The sequence below is a fragment of the Vipera berus genome (assembly GCF_964194415.1).
Source record: "Vipera berus genome assembly, chromosome: 9".
Taxonomy (NCBI): Eukaryota; Metazoa; Chordata; class Lepidosauria; order Squamata; family Viperidae; genus Vipera; species Vipera berus.
Window position 1 is genome coordinate 16333711 of NC_138212.1, and position 21762 is coordinate 16355472.

The 21762-nt window shown below is 47.0% G+C and overlaps 1 protein-coding gene across 1 annotated transcript in view; it reads left to right on the forward strand.

The window, feature by feature from the left end:
* Positions 1 to 3379: 3379 nt before the first annotated feature.
* The window catches only part of TFAP2E (transcription factor AP-2 epsilon), a gene marked incomplete at its 3' end in the record, with an annotated part of 73550 nt that continues 55167 nt past the window's right edge, over positions 3380 to 21762 (forward strand). The window contains exons 1-3 of the mRNA XM_081334413.1: positions 3380 to 3414; positions 4380 to 4850; positions 8503 to 8554. Coding sequence (XP_081190539.1) covers positions 3388 to 3414; positions 4380 to 4850; positions 8503 to 8554 — 550 coding nt within the window. The 5' untranslated portion in view covers positions 3380 to 3387. The remainder of the gene's footprint in view (positions 3415 to 4379; positions 4851 to 8502; positions 8555 to 21762) is intronic.

Sequence of the window (21762 nt, forward strand, 5' to 3'; positions counted from 1 at the left end):
CTAGTTTCCCAACATTGTCGCCAGTCAACTTTCCTTCCTTCCTTTCCTACCTGTCATTTCCTACCTGTCATTCATTCATTCATTCATTCATTCATTCATTCATTCATTCATTTATTATTTCCTTCCTTCCTTCCTTCCTTCCTTCCTTCCTTCCTTCCTTCCTTCCTTCCTTTCCTTCCTTCCTTCCTTCCTTTCCTTCCTTCCTTCCTTCCTTCCTTCCTTCCTTCCTTCCTTCCTTCCTTCGCCTTGCTAGTCAATTGCAATAGAAACAAAAGGCATTTTGTGATCGGGCATCACGCATGGCACAGATCTCCAGTTCTTTGCAATGTTAGGTGTGTAGCCTGAAGCCAGCTGTGTTTGATTCTGTGCATTGTGCTTCGACCCTTCCGGGCACTGAGTAATGTGTGAATTGCACCTTCTTTGAGTATCACCCCCCCACACACACACCACCATGTGGCTAAAATAACCAGGAATCACGTGGTTCTGAAAGGCGAATTGAGTTTGAATTGAACCGAGGCCAGGGCTTTTTTTGTATATTTTGTCTTGAATAAGCTCTCTCTCCTTCCCCAAAACTCTTTAGCAACAATTACCCAAAGCACATACAGCTCTAGATCAGGGTTTACTTAAGTTTGTTGAATAAGCTACAGTGTTTTGTCTTAACTTAGTGGGATAGCCATATACTGGTAATGTAGAAAGCACAATAGCAAAACTCATACAGTCAACCAAGACACACCACTCGCCACTAGGATGGCTTGACCCGATGCCCACCCCGAATAACAATGTTTAGTTCCACTGGAAAGCAGATTCCCCGGACAGTGGATCGCTGCTTCCCACACACCACCGCAAATTAGAAATACTGTCTCGGTTCCTTTTTTTTTTTTAATAACCCGTGGCGAGGGAGTTGGGAACGGGAGAAACTTTTAAATCCCAAAGGATGTTCAGTAACTGAAAAAAATAGCAGCTTGAGCGTTTCCGCGGTGAGGGATTAAGACTATTGCACCTCTCGACACAATTCGGGGCTTTTCTGGGGCGGTAGAATAACGAGTCCCAGAAATAAATGGAACTTTCTCCAAAGTTTCTTCGGCACCAGAAAGGATTAAGGAAGGAAAGGAATCCTTGGGGATTTTACTCCGCTAGTCGCTGCCGACGATAGCAATGATTAAATGGACGGGGTATTTTTCAGTCAAGGTAGGAAACCCAAGTCCCACCAATGATGTCGGGAATTTTCCAGGGACAATTTCTTCGTTGACAAGCCATTGAATTCAATGGTGGGAGGAAGGGGGGGAGGGGTGACCATTAATACTGAGATAAGAAGGGGGGGGGGAAAGACTCCCCAGGCAAAGCTAGAGGCCACATTCGCGCAAGTTGGTGATAAGCACGCATATTTTTAACCTTGGTTGTTTTGGGGAAGGGTGTGTTGCCCTAACCCAGCCCGTTTGTAATAACTATTCTTTCGTGTATCTTGCCAATCCACACATCGGGTTAATTCTCAAACCAAGTTTATTTTATTTCTAATATATTTGCCATTTCCTTACCGGACTATCGGCCGCTGATTCCGCTTAAAAACATCATTAAAAAGTTCAGACAGTAAATAGCGGGTCGTGTGAACCCAGCCCGAGTTTGAGAAAGGCCTCAAGTTCCCTAAAATGGTGCGACCCATCAACCCCAGCCACGGGTGAGAGGCAGAGCAGCCAATAGCTTGTCGGTGTCACCTTCGCGCTGGGAGCCGGCTTTGTCCCAGAGTCGCTCTGAGCCAAGCGGGCAGAATCGAGGCTTGTTCGCCGCTGGCTGCAGAGCCTTCGCTTCCCTCTAGCCGTGACACACACACACACACACACGCAACCCCCCCCCCCCGAGATCTTTTCTTCGCCACGGAAGAAGAAGCAGAAGGATTGGCGTGGGGGGGGAGTTGTTCCTCTTGTGCCTCTCTCCCCCCTCGCTTGTCCCCCAATCCCACGGCCGAACCTCGGGGTCTACCTGCCGAAGGCTGGTTCCCAAGGCGGGACGCGCTTCCCGGATATGAATCCAGCGGGATCTGCGGGCAAAAGGGGACGTTTCTCTCCCGGCTCAGCCCCGCGTTTCTTTTCTTGCCGGCGAAATAATTGAGAAACTGAGAAACAGGCGCAGACCGAGAGGTGCTTTGTCCTTCATACGAGTGACTGGCAAAAGAAGGGGGGGGCGGTGGCACGCGCGGGGGGGGGGAGAAAGAGGAGGGTGCGGGGGAATTAATGCGCTGTCAAACTGAAGGAAAGTGGCCAGCAATCGACGTACTTTTCAGATCCCGGGAAAGGAGCTGTCCCCGTTTGGAAACACCACGTTCTCGCACTGCCAGAGCGAAGCGAGGAAGGGGGGGGGGGCTCGGCCGGGGAGGGGAATCGGAGGGGAAGAAACGCTCCTCCTAAGTGCGGGGGAGGCAGGAGAGCTTGTTCCTCAGCCAGTTCCGTCTTCTTTTTTTTCTGTTGTTGCGGACCCCGGCAAAAGAAAGCTGCGGGCAATTCTCCGCCACCGCTGGCTGATTTATAGCCAAAGCCGATCTGCAAATTGTCCCTTCGGGTTCTTGTTTTAGCGTGCAGTCAAGGCTTCCTTTCGTTTCCCCACCTGGTCCGAAAGCTGCAGCTGGGAGCCCAGCGTGTGTCTACCGGAGAGAAGGCCGCGGCAGCCGACGCCTTCCTCTTTGCAAGCACCCGCCTTGCTTCCTGCGCGTTAAATCTCGCGGCGTCCCAAATCAATTGCAAATAAATGAGCGTAGCCTCCCGCAGCGCTGCGCTCAGAGGGGAAGGCAGTGTGTGTGTGTGTGTGGGGGAAACGGGGCCGTCGGCCCCTTTGCGCTCTGGGTTGCTTTCGGAGCGGATCGTGGGGGCTGCAGGCGCCGCACACCTTGGGGGCACTCGGAAGACTAATCCGGCGCGCGTGGCAGCGGAGTGGGAGCGCTCTTCCGCCCTCCCCCCCCACCCAACACGCACAAGGCACGCGCAGTGGCGCTTTCGCTTTGAAGTCCACCCCCGGAGCGCTCTCTGTCTCTTTAAGGCGCGCTCCCGACGCTCGGCGCGCGCCCCCGCCTCTATAACTGGAGTCCATGGAGTTGTATTGAGTTCAGAGGGAGGAAGAGCTGAGAGCCAAGCGCAGGCTTCGAAGGGGGAAAGGTCGGGGGGGGGGTTGAAAAGGAGGAGCCGCTCTGCCTGCCCAGAGCTCCGTTGGTTACGCGCTGGAAGAATCCTCGATGAACGCGCCGTCGCTCGCCGCTCGTCTTTAACGGATACTTTTCTTGGGGGTGGAACGGGGGCGCAGATTCTGGTAGCTGTCGGGGTTGCTAGCGGCGCCTCTCCCTCTCGCCCCCCGTTTGGAGGCTTTCCCCTAAAACGATCTGGGGGTTGGGCTACCGCGCAGATGTTGGTGCACACGTATTCCGCGATGGTGAGTTAGATTTGGGGGCTTCCTTGGTGAGGTGTGCGGGGACGCGTTTGGAAGGAAGAAGCGAGGAAGAGGAGAATGAAGTTTGCCTCTCCCGGGCGGGATCCTTCGAAAAGCAACTTAGAGAGCCCCTTTACAGCTCCAGATTCAGAGAGGCTCCGTCTTTTAATATGTCCCAGATGTCGGATCCCGGTAACCGTGACCTAGCTGGTGGTTCAACCTCCCCCCCCCCCGCGCCTCCCTCCAGGTTGGGAAGGAGGAAAGCGCAGAGAATCGGTCGCAAAAGTGGAAGGGTGTGGGAAAAGGGGGCCGAAGGAACGAAAGAAACTCTGGCAGGGTAATTCGGATTATTTGCGGCGCACGGAGGCTGAGCGAAAATACAGGGATCCCTCCCGCCGTTCTTATTCGCAAAAGCCGGGCTATGTCTGGGCATGGGGGAAGGGACTCCTGCCTGCGGGTCTCTGCTGGCCTCCCTTACTGAAGGCAGAACGAGGGAGGGGGAGAGAAGGACTCCAGACGGGCTCCCCAACGGTCCCCAAAGCGCGGCAAGGCCGGCAAGGCGAGACTACAAACGGCGCCTTGTTTTGTTTTGCTCGCTTGCGCCTCGGCTCTTTTTCAGCGGCAAAGTTTGCCTGCTCCGGCTCCGGGGTAGACAGGCGAACAGGGAAGGAAGCAAAAGGCTCGCCCTGAGGAAGGCTCGGCCGCGCCAAGCCCCGAAGCGCGCCGCGCTCTTCGGCTCGCTTGCTCGCCCGGGGGAGAAGGCGAGGAGCGGGGCTCGGCTGGGCAGAGAAGAAGGCTGCGCCTTGCCTTGAGGCTCAGGTGTTGCGAGCCGGGGCCTCAGGGAGCCATCGCAGCCACCGGGAGCCCTGGCGACGCGCGCTGCTTGGAGCCAGGGGAAACCGGCGACTTGCGCCCGAGCGCGAGTGGCTGCGTGGTGACCTTTCCCTCCCCTTGATGTCCCCCACCAGGACCGCTCGGATGGGCTGAACGGGACCACCGCCGGCGGCCGCCTCTCCCAGCTGTCGTCCCTCAACCAGGCGGCGGCGTACTCCTCGGCTCCTCCGCTGTGCCACACGCCGGCCTCGGACTTCCAGCCGCCCTACTTCCCGCCGCCTTATCCGCAGCCGCCGCTGCCCTACGCGCAGAGCCAGGAGAGCGCCTTCCCTCACCTGGGGGACCCCTATGGAGGCCTCAACCCCATCCACCAGCAGCAGCAGAGCGGCTGGCCCTCGCAGCGGGCGCGCCAGGAAGAAGCGGCGGCGGCGGCGGCGGCGGCGGGCCTTCTCTCGCAGACGCACCGCGCCCTCGGCCTGGACCCGCGCAGGGACTACCCGGGCATGCCGCGCTTGCTCCACGGCTTGGCCGACGGAGCGCACGCCTTGGCCGACGGGCCGCTGGGACTCCACGCTCTGGCTCACCCCAGCCTCGAGGACATCCAGGTACCGGGCCTCGCCAAACGCGGCGGACTGGAAGGGAAAACCGGGGGGGGGGACGGGGGGGGCGGGGAAGGAGAGAATACTCGGGGCTCTTCGGCGGCCCCGTTTTAAAAGATTTCTCCGGGTATCTCTATTCACCCAGCAAGAATTCCTAATCGGTCCAGTGGCATTTTTCTGGCGGGTCAGTTACGGATTCCTTGGGGATTCCTGGGGGATCCTGCCGTTTGCTCCCACTCCGCCACAAGTAGGCGAACGCAGGGGAAAAAAAACTGGGTGACCGCAGCAGCCTTCGGGACCAGCGCCCGCCGTTCCTGCCGTTCCAGAGAAAGCGCCCTTTCCGTCTTAAAAAGAGAGAGCACCAGAGCTGGAACAAACCCCCCCCCCCGTAAAGCCCCTTAACCGTTCGATTGCGATACTTTCCCCAAACCGAATCCAGCAACTCGTTCAACTTCGATCTGCTTATTTCCACCGCGTAAACCAAATTAAGAAAGGGTAAAGGTGTGTGTGTGTGTGTGTGTGTGTGAATAAGCTGGCGTGAGTTGGGGAGGCTAATTTTTTACGCCTGTTTCTGGGGCGAAAGGATAAAGTTTGCTTAAAAGTCGGCGAAGCTGACTCCCGAGGAGGCAAGGTCGTCAGGAGGGTGGCGCGCAGTGCCGTTTCTTTTGTCTCGTTCGCCTTTTCCTTCTTTCGCTTTCTTCCCCAGCGCGCCCGTTTCTTCTCTCCCCCCCCCCCCGCGCCCTCTCTCGCCCCTCTCTTGGTCTAGGTTCCAAACCAGCCCTTTCCCTTCCCAGGCAAACAAACTTTAAAACTCGCCAGTTTTCAGGAAATCAGAAGCCGCGGGAAGGAGCCCCGATCCAGGAGAACGAAGGCCCGGCCAGCAGCTTTCGGCTTTCCGCGCTTCGAAGCAATTAAGAGTTTGCTCGCGGACGAACTAGGCCCTGGTTTAATCTAACCGTGGCTTAATTTTTATTTTTATTTTATTTATTTTGCTTTCTTGACCCGGGAACGCGAGCCCTGGGCCAAAGCCGATGCCTTTGAATTAGTACTTCGTTTTCTAAATTGCCCCATATTTACTCCCGTGTAAATCATATCCCCAAACTTCCTGACTGGTGTTCCTTTCTGTCCGATTAAGCAGTGTTTCGCAGTGACGATAAACTGGGTTGCAAATACATAAATACATATCCCACCCCCTTACGGGGAATGGCAATTGTATCCCGACGTGGTCGGAGCGCGGGGAGCGAGGCAAGGAAAGTGGGTGCTTATATCGCCCGGTTCTCTCGGGAGGCGACTGTTTCGAACGAGGAGGCAAACTCCTGCCAAAGTCCGAGCCGTTTTCAGTTAAATGGACCTCAGCGGAAGTTTTAGTCAAGATCAGAAGAAATACAAGATCCCTCTCTCGCTGAACTCTATGAGATTTTAACAGGCTGATTGATCCGCGACCCCATCTCCATGAACTCAGTTTCCTGTTTCGTTTTAAAAAATAAAAGCTGCAGTGCCATTTCTATTTAACTCAGTGGGACTTGTGGATCACCCTGCGTTAAATTGTCCTTAAATTGCTATCTGATCCTAAATAAACTCCCATTATTCCCTGTGGAACTTGTTCCTTGGGGCAGGGATTGTGTACGTTTGTATAGTTTTTGGCATTTTTAAATTCTATATCCATCCATCCATCCATCCATCCATCCATCCATCCATCCATCCATCTATCTATCTATCTATCTATCTATCTATCTATCTATCTATCTATCTATCTATCTATCTATCTATCTATCTATCTATCTATCTATCTCATTTGTCTCTATCCATCCATAGATCTATCCATTGATAGATGAATAGATAATTACATAATCTATTCTGCGTTCTATGATGTCTGTAATTACAGAGTTAGAATGTTCTGTGATTTCGAATGTACTTGTTTCAAATCGAGAAATACTTTCCATCTGCCCTTCCTTTAAATCTTTCTCTTCCTTGGCCCGATCCCCTCTCTTCAATTTTAGGGTTTTACTCCGAATTAGCCTCTCCATCCTGGATCCCCCCCCCCCGCAAAAAAACAAAACAAAAAAACAAGAACAGACGTGACAGCAACGCATTTTGTCCTGTTGATAGACCCGAAGCCCCTTTTGGGCAATAAAACTCATAAATCTCTTCTAGCAAATAACGCTGGTTTGCAGTTGCCTTTGCATTTTCTGAGCAGCTGCTGTATGCTCTCCTCCCCTGGAACAATTTCCCCAAAGGCAAAAAAAAAAATTACTTGAAAATATGGCTGGTTGCAAGGAATAATATTTATTCAAATGAAAAGGCAATTGGTCCATTTAAGAATCCCATTTTGAAAAAAAATAAAACAAAAACTGACGGGTACATGTGAGAAAACTAAAAAAAAAAATGCTGGCTAGGAAAGCGGGCCAGGGGAGGATGGGGGGGGGGAAGGCAAAACTTCCCATCGCGGTACGTTTTCTGCAGCAAACTTTTAATGCACAACGTGGAATTCTACCAAGAATAAATTCTACCTGTAATCTGTGACCGTAGTAAAAATCCTACTCGAATTCCAGGAACGGAGCTAGATTTTTTAAAATAATAATAATAATAATAAAAATCTAGAAAGCGAAACTTATTGGGGAATTCATCCCCCACCCTCCAAAAAAAAAACCCATACAGACTTTTTTCGCCCATGCTTCATACAATTAGAGTATTGGGATCTCTACACACACACACGACTAACATGCCTTAAAAATTACACTCCTGCTTTGGCAAAGTCTGTGAGCATTTGACTAAATCCTCTTTCAGTCGGTAGGACTTCACTGTTCCTAAAACGGTGCAATGGCAAGATCGGTTCCCAGTGGCTTCGGTGCTAGGGTTAAACAGATGGAGGAATCTTTTTCCTTTGGGGGAATGAAGGAAGCTTAAAAATGCCTTTAGTTGAATTCTGCCATTTTGAAATCTCTCAAGGGCTTTATTTCCCCTCAGAAGCCTTAGGTGTTTGTTTGTTGTTGGGAGAAACAATTAGACGAGGCCAGATTGCCTCTTCCGCCTTTCTAGAAAATACAGTTTGGATTTTTGTAACAAGTCATTTAAAGAAATAGAGGAGGATTTTTTTTAAAAAAAATCTCTCTCTCTCTCTCTCTCTCTCTCTCTCTCTCTCTCTCTCTCTCTCTCTCTCTCTCTCTCTCTCTCTCTCTCTCTCTCTCTCTCTTTCTCTCTCTCTCAACCGTTGGGTTTAGGAGTGATGTTTCAGCTGAAATCAGAGAATGGGTCAGTTCAGTCACTGACTTCTATGACTCCCTCAAAATGCCCATCGCGCAGTGCCAAATTATTTGGTACTTGCTTGAGAAATGGAAGAGGCCATTTTTCACTCTTTTTTTGGGGGGGGGGAAAGCCCTCTGCAAGGAAGCCCCAGGTTTGAGGAAGTTGGTTATGTTGTTATTATTATTTATTTAAAAAACTTTTGTCTTCTTCTAAGAAACCCTCTTTAGAAGCCCCACCTTTGAAGATCTAGACTAAGATGATCTCCCGTAACCAGCCCTGCATTACTTTCATTTTTAGCTGCATTTGAAATGTCTGGAGGGCCAAAAGCCCTTCAGATGGATTAAGCTCATAATCCTCACCAGAACTCCGTGTGGTGGAGCTGAGCGATTATCTATGCCCGTTGTTCTTGCAGGCGGTGGATGAGGCCAATATGAACCTTTTGGACCAGTCGGTGATCAAGAAAGGTAAGGGAACGTCCACGGTGTGGAGCATTTGGTGTGGGGAACAGCTTCGGTCTGGAATCCGAAAGTCTGAAGTGTTCGTAAAAGAGAAATCCCGGCGACTGAGCTCGGCCTCTGAGCCCTTGATCTCCCTTCGGCTTTGTATCTCTTCCCTCTCTGCGTTCTGAACTTAGTGGCTGACTTTGGAGAAACCTAGATGTGAATTGCTACAGCTTGTGCCAGCATCCTTGCCAGAACAGGAAGTTGGTATCAGTTCTTAGGAACCTGCCTGATACTTTCAGGAACTTTATCTTGGCCTCCCTGCTTTTTAGCCAAGTGGATTTGCAGGAAGCCAAAACTCCGTTTTGCCGGGGGTCTCTTTTGAAGCCGTGTCCGTGAAAAATCGAAGGCTGAGGTCCTGCACCACATTAAGCATAATTTATCTTGGTTTGAGTTTAGCAGGTTGTGTAAAACTAACCATTTAGGTTGTGAAATCATGATTTGTGTCTTAATGTGGCCCAAAGGCTCACTTAAGAAACACAGTTAAATAAAGGTAACTACAGGCAGGGTATGGAGCCAGTTGTGAGGAGTCCTTGACCCACCAGTTAAAAAACTATTTCAGGATTTCACTATCCAGGGCCACCCAAAAACATTAGGCTACACTTCCCACTGCGCTGGCTGCCGTAGCTAACTTGGCAAGGGATGATGGACACTGCCCTCCCAACTTTGGGGTGGCATCCGATTGCTTCCTCTCTGCTGTCAGATCAAATTTACGATTTTTCTAAGACTGAGGTGAATGTTATTTGTTTTCTTGTAATGTGGAGATAATTTGTCTGGGAGCGAAGCCTACTGAATGCTTTCCAGAAAATCAGGCAGAACGAGAAGGGAGGAGATGGGGGGGGGAGAGGAAAAAAAGGGAACTGGGAAGGAGGAGGAAGAAGCAGAGCATCTGAAATTTGTAAATCTCAACAAGCTTTCCTTGTTATTTTTTTTGGGGGGGAGGTGTGTTATTTCTTGTTGCGTTAGACTGATGTCCTGCCTTTTCTCCAGAAGTTCAGAGCAGCTTAGATGGGACTGAATCTCCCTTCATTTTCTCCCCACGTCTTGTAAAATAGGGTGAGGGGAGACCCTTGGGCAGGGAGGGGTAGGCCATCTTGGCTCTTTTAGGACTCGTGGACTTCAACTCCCAGAATCCCTGAGCCAGCCTGGCTCAGCTTAGAAACCTCTCCCTTTCCCCTCAGCGTGGCTGGCTCAGGAATTCTGGGAGTTGAAGTCCACGAGTCCTAAAAGAGCCAAGGTTGCCTACCCCTGCCCTTGGGCATGGACTTGACCCCGTCTTTCCTCACCCAACCTTCTAACCACTATCCCAAATTGGGCTGGGCGTTTGCTTTTCTAAAGCTGCATACAGTTCCTAAAAGGTCCTGAAATAAAAGGTCCAGTTGCCGGTCACCAGGAATGTCTCACAAGAATGTGACCTCCCTCTTGTGGTCATGCCAACCTGGAAGCTTCCTACTCCAAGAAAACCTCAGCCTGATGTCAGAATTACTCTGTGATTTCTGCTATTTCCAGGAAACTCAACCAGTAGGGATAATGGAATATTGCTCAATCTGTGCCGAACTCTCAGGAGGCAAACAACTCTTCTTCCTCTCTAGGTTCCCCCAAATATTCTTGTACTTGTAAAATCCAAGGCCAACATTCCTATATGGGGGCATAATGTATAAAAATGCACAGAGGTTAGTGGAATGCAATGACATTCAGTTTTCCTGACAATTAACCAGTGGAACGGCTTGCCTTCAGAAGTTGTGGGTGCTCCATCACTAGAAGCTTTTAAGAAGAGTTTGGAAAGCTATTTGTCCAGAATGGTGTAAGGTCTCCTGCTTGAGCAGGGGGTTGGAATAGAAGACCTCAAAGGTCCCTTCCAACTCCCCTCCCCTCCCCTCCCCTCCCCTCCCCTCCCCTCCCCTCCCATCCCCTCCCATCCCATCCCATCCCATCCTATCCTATCCTATCCTATCCTATCCTATCCTATCCTATCCTATCCTATCCTATCCTATCCTATCCTATCCTATCCTATTATCACATTTGGCATTTGAGTGACGTGAGTCAGCAGCACATATCAATAAGTCAAGGGTGGTGCCAAGGGAAAATCAAAGCTAGATTTCATTTACATGCAGTTCAAGGCAGTGGGCGGTACTATTGTTACTTTTCATTTTTGTACTGAATGGCTTTGTGGAGCCCCTGAGATGTGATTCCAGGAAAATCCTTTGGCACATGAATATAGTTGCCAGCTGCTGTTTTTCTGCTGAGGATGGGACTGCTGCAATACTGGAGAAAGATGCAGCCGTTTTAAAGAGTTGCAGACAGTGTTGCATTCACATTCCTAAAGCATTTTTTGGGGATCCCTATCTGAGGCACTGCAGAGTCTTAGCATTTAATATTCTTTCCCTTTTCTCACTTAAAAAAAAATTGGTATCAGCTTTCAGAGAGTTTTGTGGCCATTCCCAATGAGGGAATCACCGGTGTGCTTTTCTGTGGAGGGAACAAACATTCTTGTCCCACTGAGTGTCTTTTAAAAAGTAACACTGATGTTTAGGTCTCTAAGTGAGTTTTATAATATGCTGTCATTATAGTGGGCATATTTTCTGTTACTTTTACACAAATACAAATACTATAGTTGCTGTGTAGATAGGAACATGTGTGTGTGCGTGTGTGTGTGTGTGAGAGAGAGAGAGAGAGAGAGGTTTTAAGTAGCACTGCATAAAATAAGAGTGAATATTAAATATAAAATTAAATAAAAATTAAATTCCTGCTTTAAAAAAAGCACAAAAATCTTGGTTTATATGAGAAAATGAGAAATGGCAGCTGCCCAGTTTGGGTCGTGCAAGCCTCAATAGCTTAAATTGCCACATTAATCAACCATGGCCCAGGCTGATTGATTGGTTAGAGCCCTTTATAATAGGGTGCACCAGGAGCCAGCTTTGGATTCTTTGTTTTGCTGTGAACCAAAACCAAAACATTAAGGCTTTCAGTCGGATGGCAACCGGGTGTGAGGAGCAGGGGGACGTTGTTAAGTTCACTCTCATGCATAGAATTTAACCATATTTTTAAAAAATGATTTTATGCCTTCATATGACTGTCCATCCACAGCTAGATGGCTCTGGGTAGAGAGTCAAATAAAAACAAAAAGAAAGTTACAATTCATACCAATTTGTTTGTTTGTTTGTTTGTTTCAAACACCTTAAACACGGTGTTTCTCAATCTTGGCAGCTTTAAGATATGTGGACTTCAACTCCCAGAATTCCTCACCCAGCCCTTCTCCGTTAAGAGGCATGGTGCCCTGCCCATTTATAAATGCTTCAGCCCTACAGTTGCAGTCACCCTCTTCACTTTTTGAACTCACATTTCCTTCACCCGGACACCTCTGTCCTGCATTTTGGCTTTCTTATCTCTCATGGAGATAACGTTTGCCCTACAAAAGTTTTCTTTGTGGCTGCTGGCTCCGTGGGGCAAACCAGACGGAAGTCACAACCAGATGAGCTAATTCCACTTTGTTGACAGACTCTTGCAAATATGAAAGTGCAATTCTCCCCTTTACAGCTTGAGAAGCTAGGGAGGGTCTCTTCTGAACCTTTCAGCCCTCCTGTTAGCTAGCTCTGGGCCATCCTGTCTCTTAACTGATTGTTCCCTTGACAGCATCTCTTTGGGCAGTCTCCAAAGGTCCCACATAGCATTACAGTGGCCTCCCATGGCCTGTCTCTAATGTTTCATTCCAGATACAGTAGCTCTATCTCAGAAGCTCTCCATCCCTGTCTATCTCCTCCTTGGACTCCTGTGGCTGACAGTTAGATTGTAGAGGAGAGGAGAAAGGGCACAAACTGTGCGTGGTCCAAGACACCATCTACTCATCAGGACCTCAGAGCCTGATGGATTCGCCTGCAGTCTGACTCCAGTTAAATCTCATGTAAACAGGTTGAGTTGGGGGCACCTGGATTCCAATGCTTTGTTGACATCCTCACCTCCATGATGGCCTTAGACAATGACCCCAACTTTAAAATAGCCCAGATTCAGGATCTCCCTTGCCCTAAGCCTAATGTAGATTAGATCATTGTTATGAACATGGGCAACTGCAGGAGGGGAGGGCATGACAATATACATCACCGACCTGACCTCGTTGCAAAGAGGCAGATCACAAGGCTTGCAGAATGACACCCTAATGCTTATGATATCATCTCTTATGAATACCCATGGCTGTTCATATGATAGTATCTTTAGTACTACCATTTAATGTACCTCAGGGGCAAGGAATATGAACAACAGGTCCTATTATCCACTATCACTGGTCGCGTTTACTAGGGCCGATGGGAGCTGAAGTCCCAAACGTGGAATTTTCAGACTGCCTATCCCTGATTTATATTACCATGTCTACAAATGATGCTTTAAAGCTTAAGCTACAAGTCTTTGTTTTATGGAAGGGGCTCGGGATTTCAATCAATTGACAATCCTGCCCACAGTTCTACAGTACCATTATACAACCTATAGACCCAGATTGTTGGGGGCAATTAAGCTGACTTTGTAATAATGCCGCTTGGGGTGTGTGTGGAAGCCCTAATAAGCAGGCATATACATAGAATGAAGGCTACTGCTAAGCTTGTAAGCCGCCCTGAGTCTTCGGAGAAGGGTGGGATATAAATGGAATTAAAATAAATAAATAAATAAAAATACTTCCATGTTCCCGCAAAGTGAAAGTAGTAGATTTCTTCAATCTAGTTTCCTTCAGTTGTGCCAGACTCCACTTCTAAAAGGCATGTTGGCTGTGGGAGATGGGAGCTGAAGTTGCTGTGCTTGGGGATAAGGCTTAGCTGTGTTTGCTAAGTTATAAAACTATTATTATTTCAGTTGCCAATCGTTCTTTCTTCATTGCCGGAAGAGAGCAAACTGGGTTTATGGTGATGCCTGCCAGGTAGAGATTACTCAAAAGTACAGGCAGTCCTAAAGGACAGTTCATTTAGCGACCGTTTGAAGTTACAATGGCACTGAAAAAAGTGACTTACAGTATGACCATTTTTCACACTTATGACTACTGTATTGCAGCATCCTCATGGTCATGTGATCAAAATTCAGACACTTGACAACTGGCATGTACTTATGACGGTTGCTGTGTCCCAGGGTCACCTTTTGCGACCTTCTGACAATGGGCAAGCCAGATTCACTTAACAACATGTTACTGACTTAACAACTACAGTGATTCACTTAACAGCTGTGGCAAGAAAGGCTGTAAAATGGGGCAAAACTCACTTAACGGTCTTGCTTTGCGGTGGAAACTTTGCATCCAATTGTGGTCGCAAATTGAGGACTTCCTGTACAGCTTATGAAAGTCCTTTTGATCCGCAGTGAGATAGCTCCCAGGTCTGCTGAGCACAGCCATTTATGCGTTGGAAAGCAGAATCCAGCTTAGCATTAGACTTGTCATAGCTTTTTTTCAAAAGTGCCATTTCGTCACACGTGCGTTTCAGATATTTGTCAAAGTCTCAGCTATGAAAACTACAGAGAAAAATATATATATATATATTGAAGGCAGAGCTCCAGCCTAGGCCGCCCATGCGGTCCACGTCAGTGTCTCAGACATTTTCAGACCCTTCTGGAGGGAGCCTTTGAGAGAAATGAGGGCTTCCAAATGCTTAAGCCCAGGGAGGGACTTCAATTTCAATAGTGCAGCAAGGATAGTAGAGAAGAAAAAACTGGCATTGGAGAGGAGAGTGTGTGGATTAAATCCAGTAGTTTGAAAGGAGGTTTTAGGATGAGCAATTCTCTTCAGATTCTCTGTGAAATTTGCCCCAGCTTTCATCTAGGATTTTCTTTCTTTCTTTCTTTCTTTCTTTCTTTCTTTCTTTCTTTCTTTCTTTCTTTCTTTCTTTCTTTCTTTCTTTCTTTCTTTCTTTCTTTCTTTCTTTCTTTCTGTATCCATCTCATTTCTCCCTCCCATTCAGTGCCTTCCTTCCATCCTTCCACCCATCCATCCATCCCACATTTATACCAAGTCTTCACATTCCTCACAATAGCCACATTTATTTGATTTATTTATTTTAGAACACACACACACACACACACACACACACACTCTATGTATATATATATATATATGTATATATATGCTACTGTGATACATGAGCCCTGCTTAACGCTCCTAGGTTGGAGCTGCAAGGCAAAAGAAATCCTAACAATAGAACTGCAATATAGCAAGTTCAAAAAACCTAAGGGACATCAATCAAACTGGTCTGACCGGAAAAAACTTACACACACACACACACACACACTTAGTATATATATACAGTTTCTATATTTGCATAATCAATATGTTAGTTAATAATATATTTCTTAAATCTTCTCTTCACCCGATAGTCTTCTTCTTACTACTATATATTTGATGTTACATAGTACATATTGCATTCCTTTCTCTCTCGCTCATTTTTCTAGCCATTGATAAAATTATGTGTGCTATTTTAAACATCTTCCTAGGAGATATATTTTTAAAAAAGGATTCTTAGTATTTCATCATAAAAAGATCATAGCCTATCGGGCTCCTAAAAGAGAAAACAGTAAACCACAAAACTCACAGCCCAATAAATGTGACAAATGCCCTACACACTTGTTATGTATATGCTTGCTAGAGCAAAAATGTGCCTGAGGAGGTTGCTACCTGGAGGTCAGCCCTACTTAAAGGGCAGTGTTTCTCAGCTTTAAGATGTGTGGAGGTCAACTCCCAGAATCCCCCAGTGAGCATAGGGAATTCTGAGAGTTGAAGTCCACAACGTCTTAATGTTGCTAGATTGAGAAACACAGTTAAAGAGAGCTGCTTCCCAAGGGCTGTTCGTTGGTTTGTAGCTGTTTCCCTCTGAATGGATGAGAATTGGAGCTCCATTCTGTCAGTCTGCAGGACTCATGTGACTTTCCTAGCCGTATGTGGATGGCAGAGGGGACAGCCTTGCTTCAAGTTAAAAACAAAAATGGAAAAGTTCCTATACAGAAAATTGAGGGTGGAGCATTCAAGGATGTTTCTCTTTGGAATGATGAAAAGATCTGGAGAATTAATGATGAAAAGATCTGGAGAAGTAAAATTTTTAGAGATTTTACTTAAAACTAGAAGTGGCTGTGCATGCTGGTTCTTTTTTTAAAAAAATCTATTATTTAGGGTTTGTGTGTTGGGGAAAATTGGAAAATGACAATAGCTGAAGGGATAATTTCAAGTTCAGAGAATAATTTCAGATGTTTTCAAGGTTTTCCCTTGGAGAAGGGGTCTGGGTCTACTTCAGGTGAGAAGAAAAGGGAGCCAACGTGGACAAGAAAGCAAAATGGAAAAATCACTTAGATCAAAATAGGACTTTTTTTTTTAAAGAAAACTTTCTTGTTGGCAATCTTTCCCAATATCTATTCCGCTCTCCCGTCATCCTCAACCCGCATGGGACTGACGATGAAGGTGAATTCCAGCCCTGGGCGCTTAGGGGACTCGGAATCCAGCCCTTGAGCAAAACTAAGAGAGAATCTCTCCAAGGAAAACGTGAAATAAATACCTGCGCCTTTTTTCGGATAAAATCGACCTAGATCTCGGCAGGAAGAGGTCTCGTGGACTTCAGGGCGCTTCCTCCCGGGGAAATGTGATCGGAGGAAGCGGCCCTCTCGGCTTGCTTTTTCTCCTGCTTTTGGACACGGAAGCCGCGAAAAATGAATTCTGCAAAAACGCGCGTGGGGGGCGCAAGGCGCCCTGGCGCCGCTGCATTTTGCGGCTTTTCCAGCCCCCACACCTGGTCTCGGAGGGGGGAGATCGCCCAAAAAAAATCTGGAAGAGTTTAATTCGCCACCCCCTTGTCTCACCCCCCCCCCTAAGCTCCTTCGTCGCGGTGGCTTCTTCCTGGGAAGACGGGCGAGAAAGGCGAATAGTTGCGAAGCGAGGCGGCTCAGGTCGGTCCGAGCTCCGTTCCAACTTTTAGCACACAGTTTGCTGACAACGCACAGAAGACCAATAGGCCTACAGTTACCTGGCTCGTTCCTGTCAGCCTTTTTGTAAATTGGGACTATTATTTCCCCAATTCCCCCCCACCCCAATCTCTTGGAAGGGGCCCGGTCTGGTCTATAAATGTAAACGGAGATGTTTGCGGAGATTCTCAGTCATCAAGACCATACCGGTGGTTGTCTCAAAGGCGCTCTTTCAAAAGGCAGCTGGACTGTTTTTTTTTTCTTTGAGGAAGAAGCACAAAATCTTTCTTTTCTCATCCAAAGAACTTCATGAGTTGCGATGGCACAACATAGGAGATCAAACCCATGGGGATAAGATCCAGCCGTCTCTTTGGAAAGACAAGGGTCACTCTTTTGAAGACAACAAAGTCCACATTTTGGATAGAGAGGATCATTGGTTTGAAAGAGGGGTAAAAGAGACTGTTTATGCTAACATTGAGCAGCCCTTTCTCAACAAGGGGGGAGGGATAAGATACCACCTACAGTATCTCCAGTCTACAATGCAGTCCTTGCAGCGCTTCCAAGAAGATTCCACAACCAATTGCACTCTGATTCAGGTGACCCAGAGGGCAAAGATAAATCCCCAAATGGCCTCATGAGCTCTCAGGGAGAGTGTGAATGACCAGATGACTACCAAGAAATACAATGCAAGCTATTATGTGGATTTTGGAATATAAAAACTAACCGTTAGTGATTACTTTGTAAATATAAACCCAGACAACACGCTGTTTATCAAATACCAAGGTGTTTATGTTAAAAAAAATCAATAAAATATTATTTTTTTTAAAAAAGACAATCCTTCCTATCCCTCTTGCCATCCAATTTCAACTGTTCTACCTATCCTTCCACCCTCCCTGACATCACAACCAATGGAGCTTCTTGGATGAGAAACGAAATGTTTTGTACTTCTTCCTCAAGGAAAAAAAAAAGTCCAGTTGCTTTTTGAAAGAGCACCTTTGATTAAACAGAGATGCTAACAAAGATGCCCACCAGTTAGGGCTCTCAGCAGTTCAGTGTGTGTGTGTGTGTGTGTGTGTGTGTGTGTGAAAATTTAAGGGCATTTTGCTTTGGTTGAACTGTGGTTAGATAGTGTGGCTCGGGTATTGTTGTGAGCCTAGTCTCCTTGGTTAGAATTTAGTTTTGCAAATGGTCCTAACTAAGTAATCAAGCTAAATGTGTCCTGGGAACCAGGCTAGGATTCTCAAATCAGAGAAGATTTGAGATTTTCATTGATTTCTACCCAAATGAGTGGAGATTGTATTCCAGTTTTCTTTTCCTCTCTCTCCATCTTTAATTCTTCCATTTTAACCATCCTAATCAACATCACCTTCATCTTCATCAGCCTTCTACCACAACCCCAATGGGCCCTCTAGAAGGGTTAGTCTGCAACCTCCTTCATTCTCAACCTGAATAGTCAGCCAAGGTGATTGGCAACCATGGCAGATGGAGGGCCGGTAGTATTGGGAGGTGCTATTCAGCCCTGAGTCCCCGTGAAGAAAGCATCTCTCAAATGAAGGGATGTCCACTCTCTCTTTGAACAATTGCTTCTACTGCTAATGTCAGGCGCAAGCAACTAGGGGCAACTAGAAAAACTAGTGGATAGGCCCAAGTAGATATTTTATTGTTGATCACCTATGTTGCAAGAATCTTGCCAGACTGTCTGCCTTCTCTTTGGAAGTGGCAGATATAGACCTAAGAGTTTGACCTCAGACATATCCTCCCTCAAAGGTGTCTAAGACGGAATGTCTTTTTTTAAAAAATTCCATTTATATCCCGCCCTTCTCCGAAGACTCAGGGCGGCTTTACAAACTTAGCAGTAGCCTTCATTCTATGTATATGCCTGCTTATTAGGGCTTTCATACACCCCCCAAGCAGCATTATTACAAAGTCAGTTTATTGCCCCCAACAATCTGGGTCCTCATTTTACCTACCTGGGAAGGATGGAAGGCTGAGTCAACCTTGAGCCTGGTGGGACTCGAACCTGCACTAATTGCAGGCAGCTGGTGTTACTTAAGGAGGCATTAGCCCACTGCTCCACCAAGGCTCTTTTTCACTCCCTTCCCCTTTAGCTTCTCTAAAATTCAGTCTGAGTCTGAAGAGCATCTCCAAAGGTTTCTTGATTTGGGAAAGGCTGGTGAGCAGACTAGTTCTTCTGAGTAAGAGCCTGGACTTTAGAGAGCGCATCACTGTCAGTGACACCAAATCCATCTCTGAGATGGGATTCTGTGACCCTATTCATATTTTGGGGAACGAGAAAGAGAGGGAGAGGTCCTTCAAGTCCATCTTGACTCCTGATGATTGCCCGGATAGGTTCGTGCAGGTTTTTGTCATTGCCTTCTTCCTAAGGGCCGAGAGAGAGTGACTGGCCTAAAGTCACCCAGATCGATTCCCGCCCTAAGGCAAGACTGGAAATCTCAGTCTCCCAGTTTCTAATCTAATACCCTTAACTCCTACCCCAAACTGGCTCTCTTTTCTGGATTTAAGGGCTATTGAATTCAGTGGGAGGCTGTCTCCCATCAGTAGGTCACTGTTAGCCCCACTGTACTCTCTATGGTAGGGGTCCCCAACCTCCAGGCTGCAGACCGGTACTGGCCCATAGACGGTTAGGAACTGGTCCACATAGCTGGAAGTGAGTGGAGGACGAGCAAAATTGTGCATGCATGGGATTTAGGTTGCACACTCCTCTTCCGCCCCACCACCCTGGTCCACAGAAAAATTGTCTTTCACAAAACTGGTCCCTGGTGCCAAAAAGGGTGGGGATGCTCCTCTATAGTGGCACTTGGGAAGAGGTATGGACTTCAACTCCCAGAATTCCCCAGCCTGCTTTGAAGTTGAAGTCCATGCCTCTTAAAGTTCCTAAGGTTAAGAAACATGGCAAAGCCTGTCCCTGTCCTGCTCTTCCTAATTCTCTCCAGGTGTGATGGGTCACACTTCACCCACTCAGGAAGAAAGTGGACTTAAAGCTAGTTGAATTTCTCTCTGAAGCCAAAATAAGTGAGATGAGGCAGCAGCCACAGCCATCTGATGTAAATTCTATCAATGTTAGTTTTGGGATGGAGTGTCTGTTTCATAGGAGCTCCACCTCCTTCCTTGAATAAATATACATTCATTCTCCAGAAATAATCACGGAATATAATGAGTTCCGTGCTATCTTCCTTCCTCTATGCAGAGCAACCTTTTAAAAACATTCAAACCACTAGGTTTTTTTTTCTTTCAAAAATGTTGATCTGTCCTCACCCCAAATTGAAATAAGGAACATATGTTCTCCCCAGAGACTAAAAAACAAACAAACCCCCAAAAAACACCAGTACTAATATGGGACAAAACAGAACATCTGGCCAGAAAGATGTGTTATATAATTGTTTTTCCTTGATTTGAGCTGCTTTAGATGGGGTGAAATTATTTTTAAAAACATTCCCGCCTTCCCGTAGAAGTAGGATTCCTGCAGGGACTAGTTTTCCGTGTCACTAAAAGAAAGGCGTCCTTAGGTGGTTAACCATCTCAATCAGCTCATGCTTAACTACTTTTGCATAGCTGCCAGATGACTGGCTGTTGGGAAGGAATGGGTGTATCTACTGAGGGTGGGGGAAGTTGGCCTGCATCGACAATTCAGAATGCAACTGTGAAGCTATTAACATGGTGGGGTTTTTTTAAAAAAAAACACACACAAACAATATTTATCTTTGTGTGATGTTTTAAAAATAACTCATACATGGGCGGGACAAATTAAGCATGTGGCTGATCTTCCAGATTTGGAAACTTGCATGATGAAAGGAGATGAAGTCTCCCCGCCCAGGGCTGACTGCAGAGGGTGGTAAAGGAAATTGAAGTTGCTCCCCACCCCTCAACCACACGGTCAAAGCCCTGACTCTTTTTGACAAGTAGTGGTGAAGGCATCAGGCTGGAAGCTGGGAGACTGAGAGTTCTAGTTCTGCCTTGGGTATAAAGGTGGCTGAATGGCCTTGGGCCAGTCACTTTTTCTCAGCCTAAGGAGGTAGGTGACGCAAACCACTTCTGAAAAACCTTGCCAAGAAAACTGCAGGGGCTTGTCCAAGCAATCTCCAAGAATCAGACACTACAAGTAGTCCTCAACTGAGCCCAGAATTTATGTTGCTAAGTGAGAAATTCATGAAGTGAGTTTTGCCCCATTTCACGGCTTTTCTTGCCACATTTGTTAAGTGCACCACTGCCGTTGTTAGATCGGTAACACAGCTGTTAGGCGAATCTGGCTTCCCCACTGACTTTCTTGTCAGAAGGTCGCAGAAGGGGATCACGTGACCCCGGGGTACTGCAGCCGTTATAAATATGAGTCAGTTGCCAAGCGTCTGAATGTACATCACGCAACCGTGGGGATGCTGCGACAGTTATAAGTGTGAAAAATGGTCACAAGTCGCTTTTTTTCAGTGCCATTATAACTTCAAATAGTCACCAAATGAACTGTTGGTAGCCAAGGACTATCTGCGTTGAACGGAAGGAAAAAAATATGGATCTGAGTTTGGTTGTTTTTTCTTCCAGATGTTTCAATACCCAACTAGGTAACGTCATCAGTGTTATGAGAAAGCAGGAGTTTCTCTCTGAGGGATGATGATGGTGGTGGTGGTACCTAGTTTCGATAATGAAATATTTGCAAGAAAACCACCAAACTCAGTGAGCATCAAGAGCCCTCATTTCAATATTTCAGCTACAAATATTCTCTTTTACTGGTTTAATCTCTGTTTATAGGCCAGGCCCTTCCTGTCACTGTTGGTGGGAATGTTCTGATAGTTCCCAGATTAGGCTCTTATTCACGGTTTGTCTCAGCTGGTAGTTCCTTGATTGGGGCATTGTTTGCTGCTTGATTGTTGGTCTGTAATTCATGGATATGGATCTTGTGGCCATGGATGCCATCTTGAGTTTTTTGACTCTCCATGTACAGTAGATGTCGGGTGTGGATATTTAGGCAGCAATAGCAAAGGGTGATTACTGTCTTCCTAGATCTTTTCCGAGTTCCTAATCTAATTTATACAGCCGGGATTCACCATCTGAAAACCCCAGGCAAGCTCAGAGAGGCCTTGCAAGCCTCTCCTCTGGAGTAAACGACATACATTCCGTGACTCAGGTGGGCAGGTAGAGGTCAGGACTGCTCGCCATATTTTGGTAAGACTTCAGCACATAATTAAGGTCTGGGCAATGAGCAGCTTGAGGAAAATTATTGTAAAATAAAGTGTCAACAACAGGGACCT